Source organism: Carcharodon carcharias, chromosome 12 (assembly GCF_017639515.1).
Source record: "Carcharodon carcharias isolate sCarCar2 chromosome 12, sCarCar2.pri, whole genome shotgun sequence".
Lineage (NCBI taxonomy): Eukaryota > Metazoa > Chordata > Chondrichthyes > Lamniformes > Lamnidae > Carcharodon > Carcharodon carcharias.
This window is the reverse complement of record NC_054478.1, coordinates 112,025,160-112,043,293: the sequence shown is the minus strand read 5'-3', so window position 1 is coordinate 112,043,293 and position 18,134 is coordinate 112,025,160. Positions and strand designations below refer to the sequence as shown.

The following is an 18,134-nucleotide window of genomic DNA, read 5'->3' as shown; positions in this document are numbered from 1 at the left end:
TAATCCCTCTTTTCTTCTCTAATATGCTTTTTCACCTCCCCTCTGAACGTTCTTGGCTCTCAATTGTTTTTTCTACCTGACACCTGTATTAAGCGATTTTTCTCTTCTTTATCTTAATTTCAATCCTTATTTATCCAGGGAGCACTGGATTAGCCCTACCTTTCCCTTTTTATGGAATATACCTTGACTGTGCCCAAACCAATTCTTTTTGAAGATAGCCCATTGTTCAGCTAGATTTTCCTGGCAATCTATTGTTCCAGTTTATCTGGCCCAGCTCCGTTCTTGCCCTATCGAAGTCGGCTCTCGTCCAATTAATTATTCTTACTCTGGATTGTCTATTGTCTTTTTCTATCATCATCCTAAAATGTATAATACAATGATCACTGTCTCCTAAATGTTCCCCCACTGACTCCTGCTCTACTTGGCCTGCTTCATTTCCAAGAACCAGGTCTTGTTGGATTGGGCACGTACTGCTGTAGAAAATTCTCCTGAACACAATCTAGGAACTTTTGCCCCTCTCCGCCCTTTACAGCACCACTGCCCCAGTCTATATTTGGGTAATTAAAGTCACTCATTATAACTACTCTATAATGTTTGCATCTCTTTGTAATTTAGCTGCAGATTTGTTCTTCTATGTACTTCTCACTATTTGGTGGTCTATAGATTATACCGAGTAATGTAATTGCACCCTTTTTCTTCCTTAGCTCTAGCCAAATTGATTCTGTCCTTGAAACCTTTGGGTCATCCTCTTCCTCCAGCAGTGCAATGCTCTTCTTAACCAATACCACCACCCCTAATCCTTTCCTTCCTTTCCTATCTTTCTGAACACCTTGTACTGGGCAATATTTAATACCCATTTCTTCCCTTCCTTGAGCCAGGTCTCTGTTATCACCACAGCATCATATTTCCACATGGCAATCTGTGCTTGTAATACCCTAACCTTATTTACTATACTCCGTGCATTCACATACAAGTATAGTAACCCTGATTTAGATTTTATTACTTTCTCCCTTACCCCAACTTTACCTATTAACTTACTATTCTCTATACTAGTGCTATCTGTCCCTCCCAGTATTTTGCACACCCTGCTGTTCCTCTCTAATATTTGCTCTTTGTTCCCACACCCCTGTTGAGTTAGTTTAAAGCCCTCCCAACAGCACTAGCAAAACACTCTTCAAGGAACTCAGTCCCAGATCTGTTCAGGTGCAACACGTCTGGCTTGTACAGGTGCCATCTGCACCCCCCCCCCCCCCCCACCAGAGCCAATCCCAGTGTCCCAGGAATCTAAAGCCTTCCCTCCTGCATTATCTTTCCAGCCATGCGTTCATTTGCCTTACCCTCGTATTTCTGTACTCACTGGCATTTGGCACTGGGAGTAATCCAGAGATTATTACATTTGAGGTCCTGCTTGCTAATTTTCTACCTAGCTCCCTAAATTCTGATTGCAGGACCACATCCCGCTTCCTGCCTAAATTGGATTAAACATGTCAGAACAGCACCGTATCATTCCTCGTCCAATGGATTAGCAGAAAGAGCAGTACAAACCTTTAAAACAGGCATGAAGAAACTATCAGAGGGAACATTAGAAACATGAATTTTAAGATTCTTGTTCAGCTATCGCACAACTCCTCATGCAACCACTGGTTTAACACCTAATTGTTAATGAAGCGCCAACTTCGTACAAGATTGAGTCTAGTATTCCCTAATTTAGAGGTGAAGGTGGAGAGAAACCAAGATAGTCAGAAAGTGAATCATGATGTTCGCAGTAAAGTTCAGGAATTTACTGTGGGAGAGACAGTTTTTGTACGAAAGTTTGCAGCTGGACCAAGATCGGTCCCTGGTGCAATTGTCTCTGAAATGGGACCTTTATCTTATCAGGTAGAAGTGGAAAACAGGATTGTTAGGAAACACGTGGATCACCTCAGAAGTCGAGAAACCCTCCAACAACCAGTTAATTCACCTGAAGTCAGAGTCGAACCATAGAACCCTGAGGTGCCAGATTGAAAAAGTATAGACATATCTGATGTCTCTGTTGAAGTGCATAATTCTGAATTGCCATTGTCTAGGGATGTCCCTGAAGCTGCAGTTCCTGTTCAAGCCAATCCAATGGAAGAACTTCCAGTTATACTGTTGCGTCGCTCTACCTGAATCCGAAAACCTCCTCACAGGCTAATTTTATAATGGCGTGAACTGTATATAATTGTTTATAATATAGGTTAAGATGCTTTTATAAATAAGAGAGTAAATCAAAATTAAAGGATGAGGAATGTAGTAATTATAAGTTAAACCATTTCTTACTGTTATGGGGATCATGTGACTGTGCAGACAAATGAGCCCTAAGTGCTGGGCATCTTAGGGACGGAGCTTTTTAGCCTTGGCCTTGGAACAAGCATTTACAGGAATCTGTAAATAAAGTTTACTGTTTCTTACAAGAAACTAGTCTTGCATCCCAAATTTTTTACAGAAAAAATAATATCTATTGTAGTTTGCATGTTTTAACGTGGCAAAACATTTTTGGGCACTTGAGGTGCAACTGCTGTAATTCTTCAGGATGTTATTCATAGATACTTTCCATTGCCGCTTCTGATTTAAATACTTTTATGTATTGCTTCCCCTTGTACTCCACCAGTTCAGGGACTTGATGTTGTATAGTATAAGGTATTACAAACTATTTTCAGCACAGAAACAGACCATTCGACCCAAGTGGTCTTTGCTAGTGAGCCTCTTCCTACTCATCTTCATCTAATCGTATCAACATGTCCTTCCATTCCTTACTCTCTCGTGTTTTTCTAGCTTCCTCTTAAATACATCTGTACGAGACCCCTTAACCATTATCTATGGTGGAGAGCTCCACATTCTAACCACTCTGTAGGTAAAGGAGTTGCTCCTGAATATCCTATTGGAATTATTAGTGACTATCTTATATTTATGGACCTTAGTTCTTTCTTGCCTGCAATCTTCTCCATGTCTACTCTATCAGACCCTTTTAGTAATCTTAAAATCCTCTGTCAGATTACCCTGCATTCTTCTTTTTTCTAGGGAAAAGAGCCCCCTCTGTTGAATCTTTCCTAGTGGGTAAAAATTCTCAGTTCCAGTATCATTACAGTAACTGACTTCACAAGGCTAGTCACTTTCATTTGTGCTCAACCCGATGCACATCAAGTAGCCTTTTTGTGGAGTTTGGGGAACATTGCTTTTTGAGCAATGCCTGCTGCCACTTATGGAGAGCATTGTGGTAGCCCAGAACTACTGGCTGCATCTCTGCCAGTGACTGCTCTTGTACTTCCCTTTATCCTGGAGGTCACTTCCTGGAAAAAAATTATTTGTCTTTACTTCCTGCCCCACATCCCTTTTTAAGTCTGATCCAAACAAGTTGAAGCCTGTCTCACTGCATCTTGTAATCTGCACACCAAAAGAGCCAGAGCAGAATTTGACAGATATGCATCTATTTGAACAATGGGCCATAACACCCGCTCTCCAGCGTCGGATTTGGAGGTATCCCAAAGATGCGCTAGGGAATCACTCTGGGAACTTCCCAGGTAAGGGTTTGCATGGCAAATCCCCAGGTTTGCACACTTCCTCTCGACAATTGCACTGCGCTAGGAAGTGTCCGAAAATGAGGTTTAAATTGCTAACTTCGGATGGTTCCGCCAGGGTTACACCAAGTTACCCAGAAAAAGTTAGAAGAATTAAAACCTCTTCTAATTTCTGGGTAACTATTGTAAAGACCCAGACCGACCCTAAAGGATTCCCCCCACAGCCCCAAACCCCCCCAGGTGACTCCCCCACCCCTGACTAAGCACCGCCACCCCCCCCACCCCCGCCACGGTATTTCCCACACACCAATCCCCCCATGGGAATCCCCCCACCTGCATTGGACTCCTCACCCAACACCTCTCCCCGTGGGCCCAACTCTTACCCCCAACCCCTACCTTTCCCCCCATGTCCGAATCACACCCCCCAAAATTCCAACTCCCTCAGCCCCTCAAATGTCCAACCCCATAACTCCATCCTGATGTCCGACCCCCTCCTGTCTCCCCACCCCCACGATATCCAACCCCCCCCTCGATGTCCGACCTGCCAGCTCCCCCTGATGTCTGACCACCCCCAATGCCTGACCCCCTCACCACAACCCCATCCAACCTCTGAACACCCCCACCCCCCAAATCGTTTTCACTTTCCTTAGGCACTCACTTTCTCCCTGGCCTGTCAATTTCAATGGGACCTTTAAACTTAACTGCTTTTCGGTAGCTAGTGCCGTTAAAAAGGGGGCCGTGTCCTCCTTCAGTTCGATGGTGCTGGACTTCGGACACAGCCCAGTCTTGCCCAACCTGAGTTGGAAGGTTGGGTGAGACAGGCCACAGAAGAAATTTAGTGTAGGTAAGTGGACAAGGTGTGGCAATCTGATGCTGCTTGCCAATCCAAGGAAGTTTCAGCCTAATGAGATAATTGGTTGGATTTTCCAAATTAATGTTTGCACTTAGCTGTAGGCTTATTGTGCAGTAACTGTACAGTGTAGTAGGCTTTTAGGTCATTCTTCCTGAAAAGATCTAGAGCTAGAATACTTGGGAACCTTTTTATGATTTGCAGTACCACAGATGGCTTGTGTGTTGCTTAAATTAAGAGTTTAAGAACTATCCAGGCCTTGTACTGCATGGTTACAGACATCAGCACAAAGACAAAATCAGACAAAAGGATGTTAAAGAAATATCTTCATTAAAAAAAGGTTTGACGAAGTTCAGAGGAATGCAAGATTTTTTTTAGGTTACCCAGGATGATTATTTTAAATCATAGTCCTCAACCTTGCCTGAATTGCTGCCTCTGAGTCAGAAGGTTCAAGTCCCACTCCAGTGCATAACCTGAGCTAAGACCGAATGATGCTGCACTGTTAGAGTTGCAGTCATTTGGATTAGAAACTCAACAGAGGCCCCTTCGTCCCTCTCAGATGAATGTAAAAAGAATCCCAGGGCGCTATTTCGAAGAAGAGCAAAGGAGAGCACACTCTGGTGTGCTGGCCGACTTTTATCCCTCAACATGCAACACTAAATCAGATTGTCGGATTATTATCTTATTGCTGTTTGTGGGACCTTGTGAGCAAATTAGATGCTACATTTCTTGCATTACAACTATGGGCGGGATTTTCCAGCCCGACTGCTGCCCGCCTGTCAATGGACTTTTGGCTGGGCCGTCGAATTTCCCGCGGCAGATTGTGCCACGATGGGGCCAGAAAATCCCGGCCTATGACTATACTTAAAAAGTATTGAACTGCCTGTAAAAAACTTTAGGACGCCCTGAGGTCATGTAAGGTGCTCTATAAGTTCAAGTTATTTCTTTCTTCTTTATTAAAGTTCACTTAAAAGGTTATTGCCAAACATGCCATAAATGGAAACCCCATTGAGCTCATTCTTTTTATCAGATTTAAGATAAGAGTTGGGAAAATTCCCAGCTCGACCTGCCCACCTTGGGAGAAAATGCCTGCAAAGGTGAGATCTTCATTGCTGGGGACTTTTTACCAGTGAAAAAAAAAACACAAATGCCCTCCATCCCTCACCCCCCACATTCTCTTTGCCTTCCAAACACTCCCCATGCTCCACCCATGCCAGCTCATGTTCCCATACACACCCCTTTGTCCCCTCATACACCCTATGCCAAGCTCTGCCCTTTGCCCTTCCACCCATCCAAAAGCTATGAAAAAATCCTTCCATATTTTAGTAGCTATCTGGGCTCTCTGCCAAGCTTCATTATGTACATTTGGCTGAGAGCCCAGACAGCCAATACAATAGGAGAACACCTGCTCCCCAGAGGAACCATTGTTTGATTGACAGCTCGGGGTCTCTGATATCCGCGGTCAATTTCACAATGTTTACGTGGTTTCAAGTGTTTGTGGTTTGTGGTTCATGAAATTTCAAGCGCCCTGGATAATTTTCACTTTTATTAGCTTGGGTTAGATGTTTTTTCATTGGAGAAAGTTATCAATAGGTTATATTTTTTCAAATCCCTTTTTTTTTACACATACCACTAAACACTGTGGTTTTCATTGATTCTAGAGAGTGCAGAGTTGGTCAATGGGCATGGAAGTGCCAGAGCTTGGCATGGGGGCAATGAGAGGACACGGGGATGGGTGGAAGGGCAGAGCTTGACATGGGGGCATGAAGGGCCTGAGCAGGTGGGTACAAGGGCAGAGCTTGGCATAGGGGGATCAGAAGACATGGGGGCAGAAAATTGGCATAGGGGGCATTTTGAAATTTGCTTTTAAAAGGTCCCCTCATGCAAAGGGACATGAATCACACTCCTTAAAAACCTGGCCTGACTCCATGAAAATTGCAGAGGAGGAGGAAATGCCTATCTCTGCAATGGAGCCAACCAAGTTGGGAGTGCTGAATGTGGGATTCTGACAAGAAGCAGCCCGCATCTTTAATGGCACTCCTGAAAATTAAACAGCCTGGGAATGGGGTCAGGATTCCTAGAGTCAGGACACACTCACCTGAGGCTCCTGAGTCATCCTGACTCGATGAGAATCCAGGCAGTTAACTCTGTCTCTCTTCACAGATGCTGCCTGACCTGCAGGGTATTTCCAGGGTTTTCTGTTTTTCTTTCAGATATTGAGCAGCTGCAATATATTGCTTTTGTCCTTTTTGGTTGAAGGTTGCTTCAGGTGTGTCCACTTGCAAAGCTCTAACATTCACTAACAGAAAAATGAGAGACTCATCTACCATTGCATATAGCCAGAATGATGGGAAACAGTTTTTATTTGGTTAAACAGTGGATGTGCTGCTTGAGTGCACATGATTCCAAAATGACAACCATAAACTTTTCTTTTTCGGTTCTCTTCACCTTAACTGATTTGCTAGTTAGAGATTCTTCCTAATATGCATAGTTTCATTATAAAAGATGCCTGCATATACAGCGATTTAAATTTTATGATTTTTAGATTGTATGAAGTTAATAATATCATAAAAGGGAATGAAAGTGCTCTGTTTTTGGTTTTGTCACAGATTGGAGTACAGTCAGAGCATTTTCAATCAGTCTTTATACTGACTTCACAAAAAAAAACAAAGCAGAATTAAATGTTGCTGGTCACAGCTGGAATGTTTGCCAAACTCTTCATGCATTAAGCATATGCTTTGTACAGCAGCATAGGAGCACAATCATGGATTGCTGACAAACTGAGTTCAGTTCACAGACTGAATAATTTATCTAGATGCAAAAAGGCATTTCTAATTGAACCTACAATCAGCTAAAACATGAGACAGTTACGTATGTACATGATAAAGTGACCTTTTGAAAATTGGATGTGTGTAACACATTAACAGTGAGTCTGTAAATTTGCCAAAAGTGTAAGGACATTTAGTATTTATTTAACATTAGATTTATAATAATTTAAATTCTAAAATGTAACACAAAATTGCAATTTGCAGTTAAGAAATTGACATGAAAAGCTTCAACATTATTTCTTTCACATTAACTCTTTTCTTTGTCAGTATTTATTTTCAAGACAAAGATTTGCCATCTTAGCCTTTTTAGTACATTCATCCAGAACGTCCACTTTAATTACCATTGTGGGTGTATTGCAGCTAAATGTGAACACAAAGGAAAGGTGGACATTTGCATAATTTCAATTGCACCAAGAAATTTCTGCTGTAAAAAGATCAGTTTAAAGGGAGAAAAAAGACAGTCTATTGATCTTTTTTGAATATATTTTCCTTGATTTGCTAATGTTTATGAAACATTGACATGAGTATGAAGTAGTTCTCTCTTTATGCAATACAAGCACCTACAGTATTGTGTGGATAATTAAGGAAAAGTCATAAAAGGTTTTGGTGTAGAAGCCTTTCTTGGGGATATCATGAAATGAGTGTGACATAACAGTGCATAAGATCAGCCCATGGTTTTCCCATTCTCAAAAGAAAATGGCTGGAGTTTAAAAAAATGCAGGGAGTGGGCGTGGGGGTAAGGGTGGAATCCAGATGCAACCTTGTTTCATGAAATGTTCCAACCATTTGATGAGAGACCTATTAGTTGTACCTTTAGCCAAACCAGAATTTCAGGCCCTTTGAATTTGCATTCAGGCCCTTTTCATTGGGTCATGAGGGTCCTCCATAAAATTGACCTAAATTTCTTAAAGCATCCACTTATGAAAACTGTGGATTGGACAGTTATCATGAGTCCTCAGGTGAGCATTTTCTACATAACATTGGGTTCCCTCCTGTCATATAATAAAGCTAGTAAGCTCATATGTAAACTGCACCCTCCATACTCTTTATGTACATTGAAACTCATTCTATTCCTTAGCACAACAAGGAAGATGATGAAAGCTCTCAAACTACATTGACACTTGTACCCTTTATGATAATGGGAGGCAACTGAAGACATACACAGTAAAATGTCAGTATCAATAGGATTGGAGTTGTACATAGAATGGGTGGAGGTATGGGTAGAGAATGGGTAAGTACCGAGGATTAGAGGGACTTTGATGTGCATGTCCACCGGTGTCTTAAGGTAGCAGGACAGGTAGATAAGGTGGTTAAGAGGGCGTATGGGATACTTGCCTTTATTTGCTGAGGCATAGAGGCTGGGACTGTATAAAATGCTGGTTAGGCCACAGCTAGAGTATTGCATGCAGTTCTGAAATCTGCATTATAGGAAGGATGTGATTACACTAGAGAGAGTGCAGAGGAGATTTACCAGGATGTTGCCTGGGATACAGAGTTTTAGTTAGAGGAGAGATTGGATAGACTGGGGTTATTTTCCCTGGAGCAGAGGAGATTGAGGGGGGGACATGATTGAGGTGTATAAAATTATGAGGGACATAGATAGGGTAGACAGGAAGGAACTTTTCCCCTTGGTGGAGGGATCACCAGGGGGCATAGATTTAAGGTAAGGGCAGGAGGTTTAGAGGGGATATGAGGAAGAGTTTTTTCACCCAGAGGGTGGTGGGAATCTGGAACCCACTGCCTGAAAGGGTGGTAGAGGCAGATGCCCTCATAACATTGAAGTATTTGGATGTGCACTTGCGATGCCATGGCATACAAGGCTATGGGCCTAGTGCTGGAAAATAGGATTAGAATAGTTAGGTACTTGTTTGACCGGTGCAGACTCGATAGGCCGAAGGGCCTTTTACTGTTCTGTAGACCTCTTTAACTCTATGACTCTAGGTGGGGGGCGCGAATATGCTGCATTGCTGTCTTGCACTACTCTTTTGCTTCGACAGGATTTCAAAACAGATCCTCATGAAACTGAGTGTATATATTCTAAAGAATGAGCATAAATTACATATTTTCACCAGCTTTGGCGAATACTTTTGATGGGAATGCGCCTTAAGAGGAAGGAGGACCAATGAACCTGACAACATAAATTATTTTTCAGCTTACTTTTCTAAGTATGGAGAGAAAAACAAAAGCAACTGGAGAGTTTTAGTCATGTACAGCATGTTCAAATCTGTTACATTGTTAGCTTATTAATATACCAGTTACATACGAGCATACGAATTAGAAGCAGGAGTACGAGTTAATGTATTGTAGTTAAAATGCATTCTTGAATGGAATACAACAGTTTGGTTCTCCCATTGGTTAAGCCTGCTTAGTCAAGCAATAACTAGATGTTGCAGAATTTAAAGTGTTCATTATTGGTATCCCCCTACTCAACACTATCCATCTTGAAATGAAACTCTTTAATATTTTTGTATCTTAAGTACATTCAGAAGAAACAATGGAGAGCATGTTAAAATGACAGCACTGTGGAAGATTTCCAGACATCTTGTCTGCTTGTTGATTGATGGAAGCTTTTGTCTGGAGTATGCAAAGTTCAGCTTTTCTGGCAGATTTCTAAATGAATTCTTATCAATGATCTACAATCTACAATTAACTTACTGAATGGCATATTAGAAAGATAGCAACTTATCCTGTTGCAATCAATTATTTCCTGACATAAATCAAACTGTTGCATATTAATGCTGTTATAGAACAAAACACATTGAGAAACTTTTCACTAGAAGTAGAAGTTCTATGCGTTAAACATTTATTCCCATATTAAGCTACAAAAGCATTTAATCTGAAATCAAATTGACAGATGACAGCACTTCTTTAATACTGAACAATCATTTTGTGAACAAAGAATATCATGCCCAAATTTTGCTGATATGCAAATGTGGGTCATTAAAATAACAAAGCATTAGATTACAGCGCATGATCTGTTTAGATATATAAACCCCACATTTCATATCCTAGCGTCATGTCCATCAAACCAGCCCTTTGGGTGAAAATTCAAAATGGGAAAGGTAAGCCGGGTATTAATTATGAACTTTGGCAGCTCTTAGGTTTTTATTAGAGCTTTTTCGTCCGTTAGATTTTATCAAACTAACCTTCCTCTCCTCATTGCAGATTATTTTTTACGAGGACAAGAACTTCCAGGGCCAGTGCTATGAGTGCAGCACTGACTGTTCAGATCTGCATTCATTCTTTAGCCGATGTAACTCTATCCGAGTGGAAAGTGGTTGCTGGGTGCTTTACGAGAAAGCAAGTTACACTGGATATCAATACATTCTGACCAGGGGAGAGTATCCAGATTATCAGCACTGGAACGGCTATAATGACAGTATTAAATCATGCCGTCTCATTCGCCATGTAAGTACTAGTTTAAGTAAAACAAAATAGTGAACCAAATATTTCAGGAGCCCAGTCACTGACATTTTAAATGCTCTACTTAAATTCAGACCCCTGGGGAATTATTACAGACTTGCAAAAAATGGCAGTAATTTATTTTCAAAGTTGACATACAATCATCTTATTTTGCTAAATATGCATAATACTATTGCATTAGTAAGATTATAATTGATTAAACAATATTATAGTAAATAGGTTTATATCCTGTAATGTTCAATGCTTAAACTACCCAGCGAGTGGTTGGAATGTGAAACTCGCCACCACAGGGAATAGTTGAAGCGAAAAGCACAGGTGAATTTAAGGGTAAACTAGATGGGTATATGAAGGAGAAAGGAGTTTAAGGTAATGCTGATAGTTCTAGATGAAGAGGAGTGGGAAGTGACTCATGTGGAGCATAAGCACCAGCATGGATCTGTTGCGCCAAATGGCCTTTCTCTGTGCTGTAAATTATGTCTAATTTAAAAAGATATATTTGCATTGATATTTTCACTCATTGAGGCAAGGTTAGCCTTTCATATTGGGCATACAGTGTCATTATCAGCACTCTCAGACTGGGATTTTCCAGTCCTGCCAGTGGCAGGCATCTCACGGGTGGGACAGGAAAATTTGGAGAGCGGCTAAAAGTCAGTTGACTTTTGGCGGCTGTTCTCCAAATTTTCCCGTCCCACCCGCAATGATGCCCGCCGTTGGTGGGACTGGAAAATCCCGCCCACAGATTGGGTGCTGCTTGAATCTAAAGCCAAAATCCCTTTCTCTGACCCACTCTGTCAGACTTAGCTATTAAATAGCTGTTTCTTTTAGAAAGTCCAAGTGAACAGCTGGAAAATTCATGCCTGGTGTAAGAGTGAACGTCTTTCTAATATCGGGTCTAGGGCACTGTGATGGTGCATTCCACTGTGAGCTTTGTTCTACATCCATCTATACTGTATCTAACTTTGCATTGCTTGTTATTGACACTATACGACAAAAGCAGAAACATTTAAATTCCCAGCACTGATTACGTTCAACATGAACATTACAAGCATTCCATGAACAACAAATAAAGTAAGTTTGTATAAAACACTGATAATGCATTCAAAGTGGCATCCCTGATTCTTTGTGTCTAAGCATTATCGTGATTTGAGAACAGGGAACAAAATTATTGACTGCTGGGACACAGATTGACAGCTGCTGATAACATTAGAAACTTGACCAAAATCAGAATAAAACCCCAACATGAACGTCAGTACATTTGAGTCAAAGATATTGTTAAATAATAGCTTCTAACAACAGTGGTACAATACTCAATCTTTTTTTTAGCTTATGACATCAGCTAAACATTATTGTTCTCTAATCATTGCTAAATATTTATTACTGTCCTGTGCCCAATGACTTCACGCTGCAACCATTATAGGTCAGTGCACTGTGCCGCTGGTTTGCCAAAATATGTGCTACTTATAGCATTATGATGATTTGTTTTATTAAACAATTACACATTTTTAATAGTAGGAGAATTATAAATAATACAATATGGAAGGGGACTATTTTGCTCTGATGCCGGTACTGCTGTTAATTCTTTCATTCATACTGTCGGCTGTAATTCCATTTCCCTTCCCATCCCCATTTCTTTTCATAGTCTTTATTTTCAAATATTTTTCTAATTCTGTTGAATAATGCTATCATCACTGTTGGAATAACCACTTATAAAGGATTCAGTGTTCTAATAGCTATGTTAAAATATGTCTGTTCTAACCTTCCCCCTCTTTCTACACGAAAAACTTTCATTCAACATTAGCTCACAATTTATGGCAGCCTCTTACTAATGACTAATCTTACAATTTAGCGATTCACTTATCAAATTTTGAGATCTCTGGTGGAACTTGGGAAATCTATAGTATTCTGCTACATATTTGTGAAATTTCCCTCTATGTTTTCCCTGTCAGTTTGACAGTTAATTTCCAGAAGTGAGCTATATAAAAGCCACCTAAGAAATAATCTTAGAAAGTCATTCATTTTGCATTATATACTTTCTACTCAAAAAATGACAGTGGAGATAAACTTTGACTTTGTGCGATGGTGTAAAATAGGCGATAACAAATTGACAAACCTGTTTTACATCTCGCCCTCCCAATTTGCATCTGCATTGAAGTCAATAAAAGTCATCAGATATGTAAAAAGGGCGATTGCATCATTATTACATGTTTTAGATGATTTCACAAAGTCAAAATGACCCCAATTAATTTTTATTCATTTGACTATCATCTTAATAAGAGGACTCACTAACATTTAAGCTATGTGATCGATTTTACACAATTACGTTTCATATTTCTGTGAGCTTTGCTGAGGATTCGGCTGCAAAATAAATTTTTTAAATTAGTGCAATTTTCTATAACCAGGATCCAAAATAAAATAGCCAATGTAACAAAATGTATAGAATGGGTGGTAGTGAGTCAGTTTTACATCTCTCCCAATTTTTATTTCCATTGAAGTCAATTGAGAATGATGTAAAATGTGCTGTTGGCTCACTATCACAGTTATACTATTACACCAAACCAAATCTTCCCATTGCAATTGCCTTAAGTCAAACAATGCCTATTGTATTTCAGTTGTATTGCCTAGAAGCAATTTAGCAGGTATCCAACTCCTTACAATATAAGTAAATTATTAACAATCATTTTTTCTATTTAACACTGCAGGCTACTGGTGGTTTATACAAAATTAGAATCTACGAAAGGGCAGAGTTTGGTGGACAAATGGTGGAACTGACCGAGGATTGCCCCTCTATTCATGATCGCTTCCCTTACCGTGAACTGCAATCCTGCCAAGTGATGGAAGGTGCTTGGGCCTTCTATGAGCACCCGAATTACAGAGGGAGACAGTACCTGCTTGAGAGAGGAGAATACAGGCACTACAGTGACTGGGGTGCGAGCTTTCCCACTGTGGGATCTTGCCGTCGCATTATGGAGTTCTAGGAAGTCATGGCTGGTGGGCTTTCTTTCCCCATAGGATTGTATTTTAAAATCAAATAAAGTTTGAGAAGCAGCACATTTTGTTTCTGAATCATTTCCAGCAATATATTTAGGGTTGAGCGTACCTTACAAGCTTAAAAATGGAATGTTATAATAGAAAGTTTAAAGCACAAACTGATTGGTCTTTTAAAGCACATCTGTGTGGAAAAGGATACAAACAAAAGCATCACTAAAATGTTTGAATCTAATGTAAACTAGGGAACAATGTTAACTGATGAAGAAAATAAATCAAATTTGTTCTAAGCTAAACCTTTTTTATTTGTCAAGAAGGTTTTAAAATTACCAACACATGAAAAATTAGAGGCTAAAATTAAACCTTATTTGCCTTAATTCGTGGAGAATTGAGATTTCAGATAAAGACATTGCATATTTTTACTAAGCATTTCCAAATAGGTTTCACATTGTAATGTCAATACATTGTGACATTCATTCAAAGCCTATGAATTCCTGAAGACAATGTATCATCCACTCAAACAGTATATTTTCCCATCGCAATCCTCTGATCCACTTTCAAGCTTGGTTACTCAGGTTAAAAGCAGAGCCATCTCTGTTGTATTGCATTGTCAAAAGTAGCCTGTCTGCTTTCAATGTTTTAGAAGCCAGTATTTGCACTGGCAAATTGTCTAGGGCCTTGCACAGAGGGCCTGGTATATTGATTCACCTGCGCATTGTACTTCTCTTTAAACTGTATAAAAGAAAGCTGTTCAAAATGAGATCTTTTACCCACCCTATCACATTTGATTCTCACAATCCACCTGACTTGTTTTCAGTTTAATGAATCAAATTTATATAAAACCCAGTTTTGGGAGAAAGTTTGAAAATTTTTGTTACTTGATTCATGTTCCTGTCACTCAGTTTTCAACTTAATGTGCTTTCTGAAAGTGTTTTCTGCCTTGTTCAGTTTTTGCTTGTTTTTTTGCTGTCAATTATTAATTTTTTATGTTTTGTATGTTTCCTTCTTCCTACTATCTAAAGGTTTTTATAATCCAAATTTGGTAAATACTGCAACAATACCTTATCCCATCTTTACCTCACTTTACCCCACCTCTCTTATATTTCTGACCTTGGTGATGCCTTTCACTGTGGGGCCTTGGCCCTTAGGTTTATTAATACCAAACATATTTGAACCTTTCAGTTATTTACTGATGATTTTCATTATGGGCACCTACTTAGTCTTAATCCTCTCCATACCAAAAACTTACAACAAATGGTTTTTTAAAAAAGAGGCTTTTATTTATATAGTCCCTTTCATAACCTCAGGGTGTCCCAAAGTATTTCATAGCCAATGAAGTACTAATATTGGCCTGGATTTTCACCGAGTCAAGTTGACTCAGGAGTCCTTTAAAAATGGCGGACGGGTCCCGATTCTAGGATTCCCAACCCCATTCCAGGGCTGTGTGATTTTTGGGAATGCCTTTAAAGGGTGCAGGCTAGTTCCTGTCAAATGCCCGCATCCGGCACTCCCAACTTGGTTGGCTCCATTGCAGACATAGGCATGTCCTACTCCTCCACAATTTTCATAGATCGGGCCAGGTTTTTAAAGCATTGTGGCTCATAGCCTCTTAGACAAGTAGTCTGCATGCGTAGACTTTTAAAAGATAAGTTCAAAAGGTCCCCTTCATGCCCCATGCCAAGCTCTGCCCTTCCATCCACCCTCTATACCCCCCATTCCCCTATGCCAAACTCTGCCCTTCCACACACCCCATGGCCCCTCATGACCCCTTTGGCAAACTATAGCACTACCATCCCCATTTACCCACTGTACACTTTCTAGAACCAATAGATTCTATGGTGTAAAGTGGGATGTATAAAAAATATTTGATAAAAGTCATTATTTGAGAGGTTTATCCTAATGAAAAAAAGTCTGAAGTACAAATAAATAAAAGTGTCAAACATGCAGGCCCTTTGAAGTCTCAAAGGCCACAAATCACAAGCCCTCAAAACCACTTAAACTGTGTAAACAAACATTGTGAAGTTGACCACAGAGATCAGGGTGCCTTATTATAACTGCCTGGGTTCTCAAGCAAGCATCCATAATGAGGTGAGGGATGCAGGGCCTTTATTTTAGCTAAGGGCTAAGTCCCTTAAACAGCCCACCTCTGCACCTGGCTGCACCTGCACACTGCTTCTGAATCCAGTCTGCACCCATCCCCCAATGAAGATGCCGCCATTGTGAGCACTCTCTCCCGTGGCAGACAGAGCAAGGTGGGAATTTTCCCAACTCCTCCTACCCGCCTTGAGGATGAAAATCCACGCTGAAGTGTAGTCACTGTTGTAGGAAATGAGGTAGCCAAATTATTCCAAGGAAGGTCCTACAAGTAACAGATAATGATCAGATAATCTTTTCTTTCACTGATGTTGATTGAGGGGTAAATATTGGCCAGGACACCAGCAAAATGCTTCGGTGTCCTTCTCAAAGTCATGCCATTGGGATCTTTTATGTTCCCCAGATAGGCCAGACAGGGCCTCAGCGTAGTGTCTCATCAAAATGCTGGCACCCCCGACAGTGCAGCACTCCCTCATTATTGTGCTAGACTGTCAGCATAGGTTTTTGCAATCAGGTTCCTGGAATTGACTCTACAATCTTCTGACTTGAGGCAAGAATGCTATCACTAAGTCAGGGCTAACGCTCAAAACAACAACAAAAGGGTGATAAACGGGTCTTCATTTTTCATTAGAAAATTCAAAGTTTCAAATAAAAATGTATTTCCTGTGATTCATACCAAACAAAACATGAATTTTCATAAAAGCTCTGACATTACAAACATGTCGCACACATGTTTGGAAAACATGGTGTTAACTAGCCACAGCCAGGAGTGATTCACTTAGTCATGGGTGAATAGTAAACAATAAAAATATTTTGTGAAATACCAGAATTGTGATAATTGACAAACATACAATGACTAAATAGTGAGGTTAGTAAAAGTTGATCTGAAATCTAGATAAGCACAAAAAGTTTGCAGACCACACCTGGATTATTGTGTGCAGTTTTGTTCTTCTTATCTAAGAAAGGAACTACCTGCCATAGAGGGAGTGCAGTAAAAGTTCACCAGACTGATTCCTGGGATGGCAGAATTGTCGAATGAGGAGAGATTGAGTTGACTAGGCCATTCACTGGAGTTTAGGAGAATGAGAGAGGGTCTTATTGACAAATATAAAGTTCTGACAGGGCTGGACAGACTGGATGCAGGGATGATATTTCCTCTGGCTGGGGGTCTAAAACAAGGTCACCGTCTCAGGATATGGGGTAAACCATTTAGGACAGGGATGAGGAGAAACTTCTTCACAATGGTGGTGAACCTATGAAATTCTCTACCACAGAATTCTTTACCATTGAACATATTTTAGAAGGAAATAGATTTCTAGACTCTAAAGGCATTAAGGGGTATGGGGAATGAGCAGGAGAACAGCGTTGAGATAGAGGATCGGCCATGATCATATTTAATGGTGGAGCAGGCTTGAAGGTCTGAATAACCTACTCCTGCTCCTATTTTCGATGTTTCTATGTTTTTAGATCTGTGTACTATGTTAAAGATATTCTGGAAATTATGAAGTTTGCATAGAACCATAGAACCATAGAAAAGGCACAGTGAAGAAAGAGGCCATTCAACCCATCACCTGTGCCGGCCAAAAAGAGAAAAAAGAAACCAACTGCTCATTTTAATCCCCCTTTCCAGCACCCAGTCTGTAGCCTTGCAGTGGTTACAGCACCTCAGATGCAGATCCAGGTACCTTTTTAATGAGTTGAACACTTCAGACTCAACCACCAACTTAGGCAGTGAATTACAAATGCCCACCACCCTCTGGGTGAAAAAGTTTTCTTCATGTCCCCTCTAATCCTTCTACCAATCACCTTAAATCTATGCCCCCTGGTAATTGACCCCTCAGCTAGCGGAAACAAGTCTTTCCTGTCTACCCTATCTATACACCTCAATTTGGTCACCCCTTAGCCTCCTCTGTTTTAAGGAAAACAACCTTAGCCTATCCAATCTCTCCACATAGCTGCAACTTTCAAGCCCTGGCAACATTCTTGTAAACCTCCTCTGCACTCCCTCCAGAGCAATTATGTCCTTCCTGAAATGTGGTGACCAGAACTATACACAAAATTCCAGCTGTAGCCCAACCGGCATTTTATAAAGTTCCATCATTACATTCTTGCTTTTGTATTCAACACCTTGCCCAATAAAGGAAAGCATTCCATATGTTTTCTTGACCAACTTGTCTATCTGTCGTGCCACCTTCAAGGACTTCTGGACATGTTCTCCAAGGTCACACACTTAATGAACACCTCTCAATAGCTTCCTGTTTGTTGAGTATTCCTTTGCTTTGTTTGCCCAAATGCATTACCTCACACTTTTCCGGATTGAATTCCATCTTTTCCAGCCGCTCAACCAAACCATTGATATCATTCTGGAGGTGACAGTTATCCTCTTCACTATCAATTACATGGCCAATTTTTGTGTCA

At 40.5% G+C, this 18,134-nt stretch overlaps 1 protein-coding gene across 2 annotated transcripts; it reads left to right on the top strand.

Annotated features, from left to right (window-relative positions):
- Positions 1–10,267: 10,267 nt before the first annotated feature.
- LOC121285198 (gamma-crystallin S-1-like) lies at positions 10,268–13,612 on the top strand. 2 transcript variants are annotated; one of them, XM_041201470.1, is made up of 3 exons: positions 10,268–10,276; positions 10,380–10,622; positions 13,337–13,612. In XM_041201470.1, exons 1-3 carry the CDS (start codon positions 10,268–10,270, stop codon positions 13,610–13,612), a joined length of 528 nt encoding a protein of 175 aa, XP_041057404.1. The 2 variants fall into 2 exon arrangements, with proteins under 2 accessions (XP_041057404.1, XP_041057403.1); XM_041201469.1 differs by having other exon boundaries at positions 10,268–10,285.
- The last annotated feature ends 4,522 nt before the right edge of the window (positions 13,613–18,134 follow it).

Coding starts and splice junctions, on each gene's coding strand:
- LOC121285198 (XM_041201469.1), top strand. Junction 10,623..13,336: donor CATGCCGTCTCATTCGCCAT/GTAAGTACTAGT, acceptor TTAACACTGCAG/GCTACTGGTGGTTTATACAA.